Raw genomic sequence first — 19,010 nt, forward strand, 5'->3', positions numbered from 1 at the left:
ATGCACCTGTCGCCCATTCGATATCCATAGGGCCAGCAGAGTCCTCACCCATAAATTTCATGGACACACAGAAAAAAAAGTTACTTCCTCCCCCCACTACCAGGAACTCCTGTCTTCCTCACAATTGCCAGCACAAGGGCAACAGAATATCCTCCATTGAAACCTTCCATTAAAAGCAAGGGGAAGATTACTAGCACTGCACTAAGTGTTCAAAAACCCCACCCCACATTATTAACGCTTAATATATACCCAGAGATGTTTGGCACAGGAGGCACCCAAAACAACATTTACAGAAAGCAAACTCTCCAGCCTGAGACAGGGGAACAAACCAACAGCTCCCTCGCAGTCAGCAACAAACACAGACTAAAATGGGATCAAAAATGGCAGCTTCCCCATGTAAAGACTTCCACCATTAACTCAGAACTGCAATGCAACCCTGTCATGGAGCACGCCCAGAGCAGGAATGTGAACTCTTTGGCCAATCAGCTGGAAGCTGCTCAGTCCAAGCACTATATAAGGGTTAGCTATCATGACATGCAGCAAAAACGTCCTTTCTTACTGACTACTTTCACGCTAGCTCTCCTCACCTAGACCTATGGGGGATCGACGTGACTCAACCAATTAGCTTTGTGGGAAACACGATAACTCAACGCATCAAGTGTAACTGTTTCTAATCGCACAAACATTGTGTTCACTGTATAAAGGTTTTGTCCGCCGCGGGCGGCATTGTCAGCTCTCATCAACCAGTTCTGTTCCACTGTGCTGTTTGATTTGTGCCTGCCCAGCTGTAATAAACACTGTTACTTCTTGATTGGCATTCTGATACAGAACCATGCGGTAAATGTCATTAGTATCATGCTTTAGGACCCAGGTGGCAGTTGGTATGAGATTGTCTTGTTTAGTAGTCGGCTGAATGCCTATGCTGTTGCCAATAAACCCCTCCCAAGCCATCTATAATGCTCCAAAGGTTATTTTAGATTTAGCACCCTCATCGTTAACTAGTTTCCAGAAGGCTCTAGAATTGTGAGCTTTTACCGTCTTGATAACCTGATAACAGTCTTGAATGTTAGCATGTACCACACTTAGATGGATTTCTTGACTCTAGCCTGCGTCGCATCTAGACAGGATTGTGAATGTTAGCATGTACCACACTTAGATGGAATTCTTGACTCTAGTCTGCGTCGCATCTAGACAGGATTGTGAATGTTAGCATGTACCACACTTAGATGAAACTGTGAAATATAAGTGCAACACCTGAATGGAATCATGATTTCTAGCCTTCCTCACATCTAGATAGAATATTGAAATTAGCAAGCGCCACACTCCGATGGAATAGTGAATGATAGCAAGCATCACACCTACACTTAATTGCAAGGACAGCAAGGCCAACTAACCAATCCACTAACAATTTCATCCCTCTGAATACACCTCTCAAACTCTAACCAAACACAACCACAAGCCTAAAACGCAGTAATCCGCACAAACGTCACTACATTGCAATAACAAAACAAAGCACACATAGACTTGCACAACAGCACGCGACGACTGCCCAACCGTAAAACACCCCAAGCCGAGCCAACGGACCCACCGGGCTGAGGCTGCCAACAGCACATCACTGCTATCTTGCACTTCTCCAGCTTATTCCCACTAACCCCCCCCTCTCTCCCTGTTTCAGAGCTCCAGGGGACCACTTTGGTGGTGATAGTTTGCGGTACAAATATCCTTTAACATTAACATTAACATAAAATGAGCATGTCGTTCAAGTTTCCTTCTCCTGGTGTGTCTTCTGAGCCAATACTGTATTTTCCTCTCTCTAACACTCCTATTTAATGATGGAGACTCTTTTTGTTTATGGAGCAGACCACAAATATCTCACCGAAGTTCTCTTTTGTCCTACACAACTTCACGATCATAAGGATGTCGAGGTGTGCTATGTCTCTCCATAATTTGTTGTTTTACCTTCCAAATATCCAGGTCTTTAAGAAAAGAATGACCATTGACTTGTGGGGAATAAACTGCTCGTAAAAAGTCAATGTGGTTTTAGCCTGCTCCAGAGGTTCTCGTAATACACACTCCTTTTCAGGATGAGATGAAGGGTCCATCTTGGAGCCAGCACAAGTCAAGTGCCTGCCTGCCATGCAGTATGTGTTGTTTAAGTATTCTGTCCCTAGGATCGCTGTTAGGGTACCTGCCTTTTCTAAATTGTGGTGATTCCAACTAATTCTATTGGCGCGTGTGTTAAACTCAAGGGATCCAGAATAGTCCCTTTCTTGTGGAGGCTGCACCGTTATCAAGGGAAAGTGATCACTCTGCTGCCTAATTGTTATTAGTATGTATACTGTGCACCACTGCCATTTGAGTGGTCAGCAGGTGCTCCGGTGGCTCTAAAAAACAGGGGATGGGGATTTGCTTAGTCGAGATGAAAGCGACAATGTAAGATTGTTGTGCTCCTGTGCTTGAATACATGAAGGCCAGAAGTACCCTAAGCTCTGCATGTGTGTGAGTTTCTGGGTGGTTTGTGTTGAGGGTATTACAGTGTTTGTTTGCAGGCAGGAGACATTGTCTACCCATAGTTCAAGGATGCATTGGCCATGGGCCTGTGGTGTGTAAGTTGGTTGTAGAAGTGTAGTGCTCTGTTGTTCACCATCTGAGTGAAGGGTGTTAATAGCACAAAGGTGGCTGACTGAGAAGTGTGAAATTGTAAACAACATTGCATGAACCCTGCCTACGTACGGTCCCATTTAGATGTTCATACCTCTGACGTATTCTTGGTCAGTTTGACTCAGCACATCCATAGCCCTTTCTATCAGAGGCGAAACATCCTCCACAATCTTTGCAAGTTGTTGATACTGTGACTGCTTGTCTGGCTCCATTTCCCACTCCTTCAGCAGTTTCTTGCACCAATCTGCAGAGGGGGAGAAAGGCAAGGTTGGATCAGCATATACTGTGGGCCATGTTTCCTGCAGCTACCATACATCATTGCTTCCACATGGATAGGAATCAGCTCAACTGCGCTATAGGATGACCCTGGGGACAAGCTTTCAGTCAGGGTGGCGGGTGCAAAATGTTTGGCAATGGAAACAACGTGAGCTCTTTTGGTGGAGTGGCTACAGTGTTCAGTGAAAGCGGCAGGTAAGAAACGAGCAGTCACCCAGAGTTGTCTCCAAGAGCAGGAGCCACATATGACTGCAGATGGTCCATAACAGGAGCCTTCAGTGGCCAGTTATCAGATAATCATTGACTCTGCAGGAGAACCTTTCCTCAGTAGATGGCCGCCTGGCTGAGACCCAGAATGGCTGCCACATCACTCTTTTTAATTCTAAGGCTAGGATTGTAGCTGAAGTGTACTTAGGAAAGTACGTTTCATGCCCCCTAAGAAAGGCCCAAAACCTATGACCTGCTGGATCTGGTACTATACCACCATTTAAACAATGAGAGCACTCTAAATAAATGCAACTGTATGCTATACAGTAATCCCCAACATGGTGCTCCCGGCACCCTAAATTGTTGCTCGCCAGTTGCTCTGGGCCATGCTGTGGACGCCTGGAAGGAGGTGCTGAAGGGACGAGACTGCAGTATAGCCAGAAGAGAGTCCTGGACTCTGCGACAATGTTGGCCAATGATCCTTCTGTGGCTCCAGTTTGCTTTTTTTTGTAAATGCAAGATTTCAGTTTGCTGCCACCATGCAAAGATCTTTCAGTAAATGTCCTTACTTATTATAGCAGTGTCATTGTTTAAACCTGGTTATCTTCACATACTTTGCCAAGCTGACATATGTATTAATGAGCAAAATAATATACCATGTTCCCATGTTTGTGTCCTGGAGAAAATGTTCATGTTCTGTTCCTTTATACAGCTAGAAGCAGCATAATGGACAAATAAGTTGCATTCGTACCCAACTTTCCTTTATTAAATAATTTGCATGCACTGCTTTTTGTCCAAGTAAGGTTTTTTTGATGCCACCATGCATTATATCAGAAAAATTACTTTAAGGTCAGCTATATTTATTAAAACATAGGGCCTCATTACGAGTGTGGCGGTCCGGTAACAACGGTGCCAGTAAGTTACCGGTACCATTGTTACCGAACCGGCACGCTCCGAGTTCGGCGGGCGGGTGCAGTCCCGCCCACCAGTTCTGACCTAGCGGGCGAACGCCACCTGCTCGCAGACTTTGACGGAAGCACCGGCACTGTTGCACACAGTGCCGGTGCTTCCGTCCTCTCCATTCACATTGAGTCCAATTGGACTCAATTGGGAATGGGGAGTTACTTTTTTTGGTGCCTGGCTTTGGAGAATCACGGGGACAGCCGAGGCTATAATGCCCCAGTAATTCCCCAAAGCCAGGCGCCGAAAAAAAGCACGACTCCGGCGGCAGCCATGCCGTTTTTAGCGCCCCGGCTATCACCGGGGTCGTAGTGAGGCCCATAGTGTCCTAGTGGATAAATTGACATGTATTTATTTATTTATGCATTTATAGCAGCATATGTAGCCCGGGGGCATCTCGGCACTAGTATCATTGTTTTATACTCTGCCCATCTGGCAGGTGGATAATGGACAGATAGGAAAATGCATGCCACATGTTTCATAATTAATTTGCCCTACATTCAATTCAATTAAGTTACTGTTTATAGATGTAGACTAACAAGCCAATCAATTAATCCAAATACCTAATTAATACCACCACACAGCCTATGAAGTGGTCATCAAAGGCTCAACGTTTTGACCAATGTTTGCCACTACGTTTTGTGCAAAAGAGGCTTTAACTTCTTCAGAAAAATATTATTTGTATTCCTAACCTCTTTTTCACCAATGTAAAGGGCCCCATGTGCATTGGAATTCTTAGGAGGTGAATTCTTAGGAGGTGTGGCGGGTCAGAAGAAGGACACGGTCTCACTGAGGACATGATGTCAAATGTTGTATTAAAGTAAAGGATAAAATCTATCTTTCCCTGTCACTATCGGGTGTCCCTGTCTATGTTATTATCTAACGAGCTAGTCAGACAGTCATGAATGTTCAAAAGTAATGTCTGCTGTCCAAAACGACTCTTTTCTGATGCTACCACTATGAGAACTAATTTAGGTTCAGAGAATGAGTCCCTTCACCTCAGGGTACTACTAGTACCTGATGTTTAGTACCAGTCTTTTTAGTACATAATCCCCAAACAATCTCTTGTGACGTCTTGGATAAAACTCTTCAGTTTGTTGGGTTATTAGGCTTTCTCTTCTCTGTGGATATCCCTCTTATTAGTTCTCCTTTCTTGTCTGTGTTGGGCGCTTTACTTGATATGTGCTTCAATTGCATACTTTCTCTAAGCTTTTTCCATATCATGCTTCCTCTTCAAGCTTATATTGGTTTTGTACAGGATGTCAAGTTACTTTCCCCAGGGTATTTTCATCCACTCTTCTCTCATTATTTAGCTGTTCAACAGTTCTTACAACACTTGTATTTCCTTTGTTTCAAGTTTAACTCTGTCTCAGAATTTCTACTCGGACGACTTAACTGTATGCTATAATGATGACCATGGGTCTTCACAGGCTTCCCATTCTCCCCTTTCTCTTTGTTGCGGTTGGAAACTGTCCTCGGGAGCCTTCTTCCCTGGAGACCTTGTTTGGTTCATGGACGCCAACACCTTTTCTTCTTCAGTGTCGCTGTCCTTGCGCTTCCTGACTCTTCATAGTGTTCCGGTCCTCCGTTGCGTGACCGTACACCCTGCAGGCTTGTCGTGCCGGCGGTATTGGTAATGTTGCCTGGACCTGCTGTCCTCTATGGATTCCCTTCTGTGGTCCCGCTACTGGGCTCCTACCCTTCCTTTTTCTCGTGATACTGGTTTGCCGCAGCTCTGGTGTACCGTATTGCAAAGTTAAGTGAGTTTGTAACTCGTAAGCTTCTGGGATTCCTTCTCTGTCAAGGTTGATGTAGCTTGGGGTCTTCCCCAGTTGATGTATGTGGTTCTCTCTCTCTCTCCCTCCCCTTCTCATTTGTATCTCTGTGAATGCACATTTATCCACATACCCGTCTCAGCAGATTGGGCATCCTGATTTAAAGGGACATTACCTTTTCTTATAAAATAACAATATCTATTAGGAGTTTCTTCATCCCAGTTTTGAAACTTCACAGTTTCTGGTATTGTAGTTTCTTCACCCAAGTCTTGGTATTTTACAGGGTCTGGGATTGTAGTTTCTTTGTCCCAGTCTTGGAATTTCACGGGGTCTGGTATTGTAAAACACCCCATGTAGGCCATTGTATGCACCACTCGACGGAGTTCCTCACAAGAACAGGAGTCCTTGTCCCTTAAGGGGGAGTCTCTACTGGACAGGTCCCATTTGCCTCTACCACTAGGGAGAGTATTGCAGTGTAGGCTCAACTCGCTAGCCCTTAGGGAGAAGGCACACACTCCCACAATTCATCACAGATTTAACCCTCAAAGCCGCAGTGAAGCTTACCATGTAATGACCAGTATTACTCAATCTATATGTATTTAATCATAATTCTCCATTAAGTTAGCAACACTTCAAAACATGCATAATAGTTTATAAAATTGACATGGAACAAGCCCAAAATAAAAAAGCTTCCATGCATGTCCATGCTTACGCAAAACGGAGCAACAATGACAAATCAATAAGAAATTAGCCAAATCTTCATCGACTCCCATTTTGCAGGCATTCTTTTTGATTCCTCCTGCACCACACCTTTATTTATTGAGGGGTGGGTACATTTAAATGTACCATTAACATTAGCCACCTGCATTCTGGGGATCTTATTTCCCAGATTTGTCCATGCCGTCTTAGATGTGTGCATAAATCTGCATAAGCTAAAGTGGGCAACTTATGTGCATTTTGGACATCTGCCTCTCTCCGCTTCAGACAAGCTCTTGTCTTGCCTTAGGAGCTATTCTGAGTTACCATAACATACCAAATGTGTTTATATCCCACCCTGTATCCAAATGTACAGTTCCTTACAACCCCTCCCCCCTTAAAACAAGTATTTTTCTTTATCACAGGAAATCTGCAATCACTCTGAAATTCACTTTATGATTGTCAGAAAATCCCAGATGTGTTTTAAAAAAATACGTTAAGAATTTTAACTGGCCCGACACTTTCAAATTGAACACTCCCAATTCAGCTCATAAGATGCTGCCAAGTGTGCCTGGAGGGAGACCTGCTATTTGGCACATGAATGTATTTAACAACCCCACCTGAACATGACATTTCGAACCACACCAGATTTCTCTGCCATATAAAATCATGGAACAGACCTTTTCCCCAAATACCTCCATGTAATTGTCCAATATAAATGCCCCAAACTTGAAATAGAAATGTAAAAATCCCTTTAATCCTTAATGATGCCCTTTCAGCTGTTTTCTTAAAATGATTAACCAAACACCTCTCTTTGAGAGAGTAAGCTTAAATGAAAATGATACTACCTCCTCATATCTACATTCATTTTAAAAACAGCTGTTTTGATCATATTTAATGTTAAACTATAGTTCCCAAAATAGTCATTTGTGTATAGCAGGCCCTCTTGGGGACCTGCCGGGGTTCAGTACAAAATAGCTATGTTATTTCCATAAAGAAGCATGCTATAAAATGGACTCTTCACAGAGGCTGAATTAACTTTCCTAAAATAAGTACTAGAGTCAATGGCCCTCATTACGACCCTGCCGGTCTATAAACAACGGTGGTGGTAAATCCGCCGCCACCGTTGTTTCCGGACCGGCTGATTCCAAGTTATGTAGGCGGGAGGTGTCACTCTGGAAATGACGGAACCAGTGTTTCCATTGTCCCCATCCCCATGGAGTCCTATCGGACTCTATGGGAATGGGGATTTACGGAATTTCGCCTCCGGAATTACTGGGTCACTGGGGTTGTAATGCCCCAGTGTTTCCGGCAATCACAGGAGCAGAATAGTATTTCAGATCTGGCGGCAGCCTGCCGGTTTTTCCGGCACAGCTACCGCCGGACTTGGAATGAGGCTCAATGTCTGAAAGGAATCCAGTGGGGCCAACTGACATCTCTGCCTTTCACCTTTATTGGTGAGAAAAACAAAATATAATTCCCCAATCTTGTATATAGGACAGACGCTGAGATGTCTGTGTATCACAGTTAGATAAGATTGAATAAAGCATTTGGGATCTGTAGTAGTATATAGCACTTTATAGCGCCTTGGAGTGTGTAGCACTTCACTAAACGCAAAAATAGTGCTTTATAGAGCCTTGGAGTGGATAGCGCCTCACTGAACGTGATGGCATATTGTTGCCAGCAATTATGTGGCATACACATATAGCCAGTCTATGTTGCCAGCATAACATGTGAGTATGTGGCTGGAGACAGGATTTATAATACAGCAAAAAGCAATGTGAAGCTGCAGGTTTAAAAGTGCACCAGAATTCTTTTTTTCTCTCTTCTTTGAAATACCTCATACATAGGAGACTACATTATTTATCTAACTAACTGACTTAATTAACAATTACTAATTACTAGAGCTAACTTGTTAACATTATAATGTAATCTCTATGTGCAAAATGGGGTGAAAATACATATTCTGAAATTAGTTTTTCAAACGTGCACTGAATTTTTTTCCCCCTATTGTTCTGTGTTGGCAGTAAGCAGAGAGCCTGCATACCAGGAAATGATATTAGAAACAGTTACTCACTGTGTAACTGGCCTATTGAACTAAAGGAAGAGTGATGCTAACTTCAATTCGATTGGAGCAGTGTATCTGCAGTTTTGCTACATAAGCAAAATGGGAAGGTGCAGAACTTTGCTGGGGGAACAAGGGCAGAGGGGGAGTTAGTTTGGATAATGACTGGGCTCTCAGACAGACGTGTCTAGTCTCACTTAGCGCTGGCTTGAGAACTCTATGTTTTCGCCACACACTTCAAACATTCGAGATAACAGAGGCAATCCATGCTGACGGGGCTTGTCCTTCTGAAGCGAGCGAAAGGAGATGGTGTGGGAGAGGAAACAGCAAATCTTTGGTGAGCATCCAAGTCGAAGTGAGGTTATTCTAATGCGATTGTTTGACGAATGTGATCTAAAAATAACAGGCAGCTAGAGTAGCAAAGCAAAAGAAAATCCCTTGCATTTTTATTCGTCATGTGTTGAATTATAAAATGTGATGCCTAGTTTGAAAAGGATTGCATCTGCATCTGTGGTTTTGTTTTTCTCTTCTCATTTTGTTACAGGTAATGCTGAAATGTAAATGGTAAGAACTGTATCATGACATTGCAATTGTTTACAATATAAGATATATATATATGTAAATGCTTCTGAGTTTTCATTGTTTTGGGTTTGCCTATGCAGACGTGGTGAAGATTTGTTTTCTTTTGTAATAAATCTGCCAACTTGTTCATGCAGATAGACTTAGCAGTGATAAATAGGTGTATGTGTGTGTTCCCCAGTGCATGTTGTCTGGGGAAATCTAATACAATATATAGATTACTGGGGGTCTATAAACCAGTAATGAGGCCTACAGACGCATAGTTCACTGGTGTAAATAAATCAGTGATACCGGCCACAGGTTGTAGGTGGCACTCTATGTAAAAGTGTGGTGACTCTGATTGTAGGTCCGAAGCTCTCTATAGATCACTAAGAGTATTATAATAGTAAGGAAAGTTTTGTGTATGATGGGGCTATAATGTAGGGAAGGAAAATTATGCTCACCACTAAGAAATCTATTACCACCAAATACCGCCACTAATACATATTACTGGATTCGCCAATATAATATAATAAGGTATGGTCTCTAGGATGATGTGAGAACAAACCCAATCTAAACGCGAGGATAAGTATTTCTTAACTACCACTCTCCTGCTGGCGGTAAGAACATACCACCAGACCCCAAATTTACACAAAATATCCTATATATATGGTGTGTTGCCCGGGAAAGTGATTATACAGTACCTACTGGGCGTGGCAAGTGTGTCTCACACTACCATACGTGCATTAAAGGGAACCCATTTCATGATAACAGTGTGACACTAAAAGTGAATTTCAGAATGTCTCAAATGGAAGCCACATTCTCAGAGCTAGTGCAATATCTGGAGGCAAAGTTATATGCACATGGGACATGGTCATCAAATAATGACACAGAATGGCATGACTGCATTTATGGTGAAGTACAGAAAGAACCATTAGACAGCATTTTTGCAGAAGGCAGCATAATTCAGGTCTGCCTTTTGAGACTATTAAATGCAGCTGATAAACATGCAGAGAAAGATTGTCTGATATGGCTATGTGCCAAGACATGCTTTATCCTGAATAGATCCCTGCAAATGCAAGAAAATTATACTAATCTGATTAACAGGTTAAAAGCTGATCTGGATGGGACAAGTAAAAAAGAGGAAATGTTAAGAGCAGAATTAGAGGTATGCCAAAGAGACATGCAGTTAAAATATAGGGATCTTGATACTCAATTGTCTAAAAGCAAGAAACATTTTGAGGATAGTGAACAAGAATTGGTACATTTGAAGGTGTTGGTAGACCATATTAGACAAGACAAAGATGAGGTTGTTTTGGAAATGCAGATTTTGCAAAAAGAACAGTGTGAAAAAGAAAGTGATCTCCAAAATGCTGAACAGGAAATGGTTAAAATGTTTCAAGAAAGAGACCAGAGAAACAAAGAATTAAATGAATGCCAAATGCAAATGGGCGATACGCAGGAGGTAATTAATAAAATGAGTGATGAAAACAACTATTTGCATAAGGAGGCAGATAGGCTCCTTAAGAAGTGAAAGGATTTGGAACAGCAAATATGCATCTACAGGTCCCAGGATAGACGGCAGGGCACCACATTCAATGGAGTTGAGGTGAATCCTATTTCTACCCAAAGAGCTAGTGCCCCAGTGATTGGGCCGGTGACTGAACTTGGTTGCAGCCCCCTTGGGGAATTTGATACACCCATTGGGGGCCACCACCAACCCCATACTCCTGAAACCAGGATTGAATCACAAAGTAGTGCAATCACGTGCATAGCAATGAATAGCCCCATAAAGATAATGAAATCCATCAAAGCTCTGATCAAACCATTTAAAAAAGGAGGGGAGTGTTGTATAGAGGACCACTTAGAAGCGGTGCATGATATATTTAAAGCTCTTCAGATACCTAAGGAGCAATACAGGCAATATTTTCATTTAACTCTAGATGCTCCCACAGTCAGTATCATTTGGGGATTAAATGAACAGCAGAACATAACATGGGCAGAGTTTGAAAAGGAGATTAGACGTCATTTTTCTCCTTTCCAGTCATTGCAAGAGGTGAAAAAGGTTGCTTACATGATTACTGCTGGACCTAACACGTCACCTCGCCAATTTTTGCAATACTTGAAAAGAGCATGTTTACGGTATGAACTAAATCTAATACCCGTAAACGCGCGTGTCATGTGGAATATGCTGTCTATGTACAGGAAAATGATTACTGACGAATGTACACCTCAATTCGTCATACTTCAAGACGCAATGGAAGGAAACCAAGAATGTCTATTGAGAAAATGGATTAATGCATGTAAAGATCATCTTGCCGAAATAGGCACTGACTCGGAAACATTAAAAATCAACCCAAACTATGTGAAAAATAAGTTATGGGTACGAGACTGGTGCGCAACGGTAGATGATAAAAATTGCTACAAACTGATGAGAGATGCAGCAAGTGAAGCGAAAAATATAAAAAAACAGCTGCAATATGTGGTAAAAACAGCTAATGCCAGATATAGCAGGATGCTTCTAAAATTTAGACTAAACTTGTTTGATACAAAATCAAGTCTAGCCTTGAGATTTTGGAAACTGGACGTGACAGAGAGCTGTCGATTCTGCAATGACCACCCTGAGACACTAAAACATTTTACGCTATATTGCTCTGGACTGAAAGATCTGAGAACTGTGCACCTGGGCCAAGTAGTTAAGAAATATGCCACCCTATCTGGAGAAGAGCTATGGCTGAAATTTGCGAACCCAAGGGAAAAAGATGTTTTTGGCTTGACAAATTTCCTACAAAAAATGGAAACTATGTTATTAGCCTAAAAATGGGAAAGATCAACTTAAGAACTGGAAATTACAAAGGGGCAGAGAGGTTGAATCAGCAAATTGCGAGACTAACCTAATTAACATCAACTGAGGAATCCCTGGCAGCTTTGTGACCAAAGCGGATTGGATTGGACTACGGTGCTAACTGTTCTCTGTAGCCATTGTTCTCCGTATTTTTCTTGTGATGAGAGGAGTAATTTGCGTTAACCTTAGCCCACATGACTGTTTTCTACTTCTCTGCCTTTGTAAAATGTGTATGGAAAGTAAAATGTTTTCAAAAGGTTTGTACAAACTAAATGAAATAAAAAAAAGAAAAAAAAGAAAGAGCTTTTTCTCATTTTGATGTATCTTTTGACCCCAATTCCAATGAGTTTAAAACTGCCTACTTCTATGGGCTACAGATAGACATCATATCACAGTTGGTCTGTGAATTTTACCGTGACAAATCACTTGAATGGATTGTACACCAAAGCACAAAACTATATGAGGTACTCTATTGTCAGGGTAGAGAAAATGATAAAATGAAAGACACTAGACCAAAATCTAAAGAAACCTCAGCAACAGTGACAGAGATCAGGTCAGCCAAAATGTCCCCTGAGTCTGCTCAAAGTCCAGGTAAAAATAATTTGACACCTGAACAAAGTGGTAATCAACAGAGATCGCCACTCGGTACACCAATGCTTCAATCACATGACCCTAATTATAGAGAGAATTACATTAGCTCTAGGTACTTAGGGGACAGGTCCCGGGCAGGATATCGGCCTAATATTTCAGGTATGAACAATAGCCAGAGACAAAGGTAGGATCAAAGAAATAATGGTCCCTATCAGACATTGGGGACGCAGAGCAGATTTGACCCTAACACCATGATATATAGTAATCAGGATAGATATGTGGATCGATTTACTGATAATGGGAATCAACATAGGGGTCAGTATCCACAAAATGAGAGACAGGACATGAGGCAGAATATGAATTATGCTCCACGTCAATACAATGAATCACCACCACCAGGGGACTATAACCAAAGAAAGGGTGCACCTCGCGCCCCTCCACATGTGAATCAAGAGTTCAGGAACAATCCCAATAGAAGTCATTCTCCTGAGAGGTATCAGAATAGTTTCAGTCAGGGGGAAAACAACCAATATCGATCTAGGCCACACAGAGAGGATTCTAGAGAAATGGAAAGATTCCAGTGTCTTAAGGCCCAAGTGAAAATGTTGGCTGAGCAAATAGGAAAGCTCTGTACAGCACAAAAACAGTTATCAAAGGAGGGGGCAGAAGGCCATAGCACTGACCGGGTGGTTTCTGATAAGTGACTAAGTATTTATGATACCTGCAGTGCTAAGAAAACAGATCGCTCTGATTTGATTTTGCATAATGACTCTGAGATGCCTAATGATTTAAAAATGAAAGTACCAGTAAGTGAACATGTGACAGAAAGTGAAAATACTTATAAAAGAGAAGTTCGATTCAACCTAGAGCTAAATCAAACATTGGAGATTTGTACAAATGAAAAAGGAAAACGTGAAGTTCCAAAAGAACAAAGAGACAGATTTAAGAAAAATTACTCATGCATGAGGAATACCAGTGAACAGGGAGTAAGTGGGGATGCTAGAACTCCTTCCCTGGGCAATCAAAACAATAACCAAACACCAAACACAGGCAGAAAAAATAAATACTCAAAAGCAGGGTACAGGTCAATCACCCGAAGAATTCTTTGAGCCACATATTTTTGAAGAAGTTAAAAGGACTGGTACCATACTAAATAACTACAAATTCACACAGTTAGAAAATGACAAATTGCCAAGTGATGTTGTCACACATGTTCAGTTGGAGGATTGCAATGTGACCTCTGATGATCCCGGGATGGATGGGTGAACAGTGGCCACACTCCAAAAAACCTCTCAACATGGGGAAATGCATAGAGTCTCTCACACAGAAATGGACAGGAAGGAGGGAAAAATGCCTTTCCATTTACCAATGTGTCTAGCCAAAAGTGAAAAAGGCCTGAGAAAGGTGAGTCCTGAAATCAGTAAAAATTCACACTTTTTATGTGTATTAGGGGAAGTTGAAGACAGGTGTTATGCTCCCATCACTGTAGAAGAGAAATGCAATACATTTGCGATGATTGACACCGGCGCACCGGCGCACAGGCCACAATTATGTCCAAAGACTTGGTAAAAAGTATCAATGAAGGGAGATCTCCACTGAATCAGATCCCAGTGAGGCAAAGTGAAGGTCCAGTGCATTATTTTAATGGTGAGGAGGTACCTATTATAGGTGTTACTGAAGTTGACATAAAAATAGGAAAACACAGAATGAAACAGGAGGTATTGATCACATCTATTTGTGAAATCCCATTTCTGATGGGGACAGATTGCCTAAAAAGATTGTCTCCTCTCATAGATGGGGTGAATGGAGTATTGTGGTCTTTAACAAAAAAACCATTGAGACCTAAGAAAATAAAATCACAAAACAGCAATATAAATGAATGCCACACAGTTGCCAAAACGAATGATGCAGTGGAGGTATACCTCCAGAATAGCTGCATACCTAGCGCTACTGTTATCTTGATGTGTCAAGATAAAATGCAAAGTGAAAATGAGAAACAATCTGTACAGATTTATTTAGACCCTAGGAAAAAATGGCAAACTGAAATAGATGAGCACACATTACGCTTTTATTTAAAAGAGAAGAAATACAAACAGAATGCTACTCCTAAAACAGACACAGAAAAACACATTTATACTCTTGCTGAAATACACATGGAAGATGAGCAACCATGGGTTCACATTGGTATGAATGACCATTCTAAAGTAGTAAAAGCCATACTAGCTGTTATGCAATACTAGAACCTTAGGCTAGTTACAATAACTCCCGATTGAATAGGTTTGGAGGTCTTACCTGAGCAGACTGATATGTTCAACGGGAAAGCAAATGCTGAGCTCAAGAATCTCCCCGACCAATGCGTCAACCTCTCAACCGGTAGGGAAACTCAGCGTGAGAGGTACGCACCAGTCAGGGAAACCCTCTGGGGAAGAAAACCCTGGTCGAGCGCAGGATCCGAAGATTGGAGTGTGGTTTGAGTGTGGTTCGCAGGCTGATGACTCCTATTCGATCATGGCGTTGAGTATCGGAAGACTGCTTCTGGAGAGGGGAGAGATGAGAAGCGAAGAGATGAATAGTAGCAGTACAGGAAGGGAAATGGGTAAAAACAGGCAGGAGACTGATTTCCCTGACCTCTTAACCAGCCGGATTAGAAATACCAGGAGAGAAGCCGAGAATACGGGACACAGAGAGTGGTAACTGGAACACTAGTCTGTAAGAAGAAAGTAAAGGTAAGTAGAATCAGATCCTAAAATACTCGAAGAAGGAAGGGACTTGGACGAGAGTTTTTGTTAATACCCAGAATGCAGTAACTCGAGAACTCTGAGGCAGCGTTTCAGAATGAGACGCTAGATGAATCCGGGGAATATGTATCTGCCAAGAATGCTGGATAGAGGATCTGGAAGGTCAAGAGAAGAGGGGTTAGTAATGGTAGAGGTAGAGGCTTTACGAAGGATTGAGATTGCCTAGTTGCGAACTCACGGAGCATCCGCTAGCACAGTAGCGACGCGAAGAGCTGGAAGTCTCCATGGCCTATGAAGAGTCACGTGAGCGGTACGCCGTACCTCTGGCGAACGTGAGAGGACTGGAACGGCAATAGCGGAACCGTTCGTACTGCGATCCACCATCTTGGAGGTACCATTCCGAACGGAACCGCAGAGCCGGCTTCTAGACCAAAGGGACCAGCGCTTCGTGAGTGTAACAGTATGCCCCCTTCTCCTGGGGGGCGACCCTGGATTCCCTGGATGCAACCTAAAGAATCGTCGGACCAGACGTGGAGCATGAACTCCAGAGGCCGGCTCCCACGTTCTTTCTGCAGGGGAGTACCCCTTCCAGTCCACCAAGAACTGTAGCCTCCCCCTCCGATAACGGGAATCACAGATACTGGCGACTTCATATTCTGGACCAGTATCGGTAGAGATAGGAGGAGGAGGGGTACAATCCGACCGGTGAAATCGATCCGGTACTGTCAACCGAATCTGGGAGAGGTGAAAAACAGGATGAATCCGGGACCATGACGAGGGCAAATCGAGCTTGACTGCCGCAGAACCCACCATCGATAAGATCCTGAATGGACCGAAGAACCTAGGGGATAACTTGGAAGGGACCAGATGCCGGGGAAGAAAGCGAGAAGCCAACCAAACAGTATCTCCCGGGCTCAAAGGTGGGACGTCTTGGCGATGTTTATCAGCAGTCCGCTTGGCCCTATCTTGAGCCATTCGTAATGAGACTCTAGCCGATTTATGTCCTTCTTGTATTTCGGAAATAAGGCCATCCACTCCTGGACAACTAGAAGGGGATAAAGGGACAGAAGGAACAAAGGAAGGATGGAATCCATAAGTACAATGGAAAGGGCTAGTATGAAGGGCCGAATGAAGGGCATTGTTATATGCAAATTCGGCTAAAGGCAACAAGTCCAACCAATTGTCTTGGGCGGCTGATGTGAAACACCGTAGATAGGCCTCCAAGGTTTGGTTAAGGCGTTCCGTCTGTCCGTTCGTCTGTGGGTGATATCCCGAGCTGAGAGCCCGCTTGATTTCTAAGACTTGGCAAACCTTTTCCCAAAACTTGGAGGTGTATTGAGGGCCCCTATCGGAGACCACTGTGTCCGGTAGGCCATGTCTGGAGAAAATTTCAGAAAGGAAAATCTTAGACATTTCCCCAGCCCCAGGCAGCTTGTTCATGGGAGTGAAATGTGCCAATTTCGTAAGATAATCAATGGTGACCATTATGGCGGCCTTGTTGCGTGAGGGAGGAAGATCTACTATAAAGTCGGTAGAGATCACTTGCCAAGGTTTCTCTGGAATCGGCATCCGGGTGAGCAGCCCCAAAGGTGGAGTTCTGGGATCCTTGGATTGGGAACAAACGATGCAGGCTGCTACATAGTCCTGTACATCCTTGCGGACTTCCGGCCACCAAAAATATCTTAGCACTAGGTTCAAAGTGCCTTGAACGCCTCGATGCCCAGCGGCCCGAGAGTCGTGACACATTCGTAATACTTCATGCTGCAACTCTGAAGTAGGGATGAAGACTTGCGATTTGTGAAAGAAAAAGGAATCGTCCTGGGAAAGATGGTAAGTACTGGCTGTCTTCTTGCAGGCGTCAAGGTTAGAAACCGATGCAGTCCTCAATTCGCTTAAGAAGTCGGTGATGACAGCGATGAATCTTGCTTTGGGGAACAATTGTTCAGAGCTGAATTGGGAGACAGGAACGTCCTTACGAGAGAGAGCATCCGCCCTCTGGTTTTGTTTTCCTGGAAGAATAGTGAATTCGATCCGGAATGGAAGGAAGAAATACGCCCAACGTGCTTGTCGGCTGTTGGTTGTATGTGCATTCTGTAGGACCCTGAGATTTTGATGATCTGTTCGTACCACTACAGGAAAGGGTGAACCTAGTAACAAGTGTCTCCACTCTTCAAACGCCCTTTTTATAGCCAACAATTCTTTTTCGAGCACAGAGTAGTTCTGTTCCGAAGCATTGAAGGTTTTAGAAAGATATGCAACTGGTCTTTCATCTCTTTGGTCGGTTTGTTGGAGTAAGACCGCGCCCAGAGCATGATGAGATGCATCAGTTTCCACAAAAAACTGTTTATTCTGGTCGGGGGTAATCAAACAGGATGCAGAAGTGAACAAGGATTTAAGTGTTTGAAATGCAGAATCGGTGGATTTATCCCAAACAAACGGAATTCCCTTCTTTAACAGTCGAGTCAGGGGCAGAATAATATCCGAAAAGTTAGGGATGAATTTCCTATAGAAATTAGCAAAACCTAAAAACCGTTGGATCTCCTTAACGTTAGAAGGTATGGGCCAATCAACCACAGCGGAGATCTTTTTTGGATCCATGGAAATGCCTTGGGCTGACATCACAAACCCGAGATAGGTTACCTGTCTTTGGTGAAATTCACATTTAGATGCTTTACAGTACAGCTGATTTGACTGCAGTCGTTTGAGTACAGTTTCTACATGTATCAGGTGTTCTTCTTGAGAGTAGGAGTATACTAAGATGTCGTCTAAGTAGATGATTACAAAATGGAATAGAATATCTGCGAACAGATGGTCCATGAAACGCTGGAACACAGCAGGTGCGTTCACCAATCCAAAAGGCATGACGTGATACTCAAAATGCCCAAATGGGGTTCGAAATGCTGTCTTCCATTCGTCTCCAGGGGCAATCCGGATGAGATGGTATGCTCCGCGAAGGTCCAGTTTAGTATAAAAGGAAGCTCCTCGGACTGCCTCCAAGATGTCAGGGATTAAAGGCATAGGATATTTATCTGCCACTGTGATTTTGTTAAGACCCCTGTAGTCAATACAAGGTCGAAGTTCATTAGTCTCCTTCTTTGGAATGAAGAAGAGAGAGGCTCCGGCCGGGGAAACCGACTCAGTAATGAGCCCGTTCCTTAAATTGGTTTGGAGATATTCTTTGAGGACTACCTTTTCTTGTTGGGAAAGGACATACATCCTCCCAAACGGGATAGGTTTGTCCGGAAGAAGTTCAATGTGACAGTCATCTCTTCTATGAGGCGGTAGAGTAGGGAACTGGGGATTGGAAAAGACAGACTGATACTTAGAATAGCATTCCGGAACAATCTCCAAGTTGTTTATTGAGGATACTGGTGAAGGGATCGAGTTTTCAGTCGGGATGTAGATGCCAACTGATTCCTTGGCTAAACAATGGCTGACACAGTATTCCGAGCCGAGGAAAAGAGTACCTGCTGTCCAATTTATAAAGGGGTTATGTCTCCTTAACCAGGGGAGACCCAATATAATGGGGAAATGGGCTGCCTTGATTAAATCGAAAGATAAGGTCTCTTTATGAGAGGCAATTTGACAGACAACAGGTTCTGTCTGTTCTCGGATAGGACCAGAACTTAGTGGATGTC

General features: G+C 43.0%; 1 protein-coding gene across 1 annotated transcript in view; it reads right to left on the reverse strand.

The window, feature by feature from the left end:
* LOC138567514 (UPF0764 protein C16orf89 homolog) overlaps window positions 1-19,010 on the reverse strand; it is a 546,721-nt gene that overhangs the window by 332,339 nt on the left and 195,372 nt on the right. The window contains exon 2 of the mRNA XM_069645784.1: window positions 2,756-2,905. Within this exon, the coding sequence (XP_069501885.1) occupies window positions 2,756-2,905 (150 nt within the window). The remainder of the gene's footprint in view (window positions 1-2,755; window positions 2,906-19,010) is intronic.

Source organism: Ambystoma mexicanum, chromosome 2p, assembly GCF_040938575.1.
Source record: "Ambystoma mexicanum isolate Mex_15411 chromosome 2p, UKY_AmexF1_1, whole genome shotgun sequence".
Taxonomy (NCBI): Eukaryota; Metazoa; Chordata; class Amphibia; order Caudata; family Ambystomatidae; genus Ambystoma; species Ambystoma mexicanum.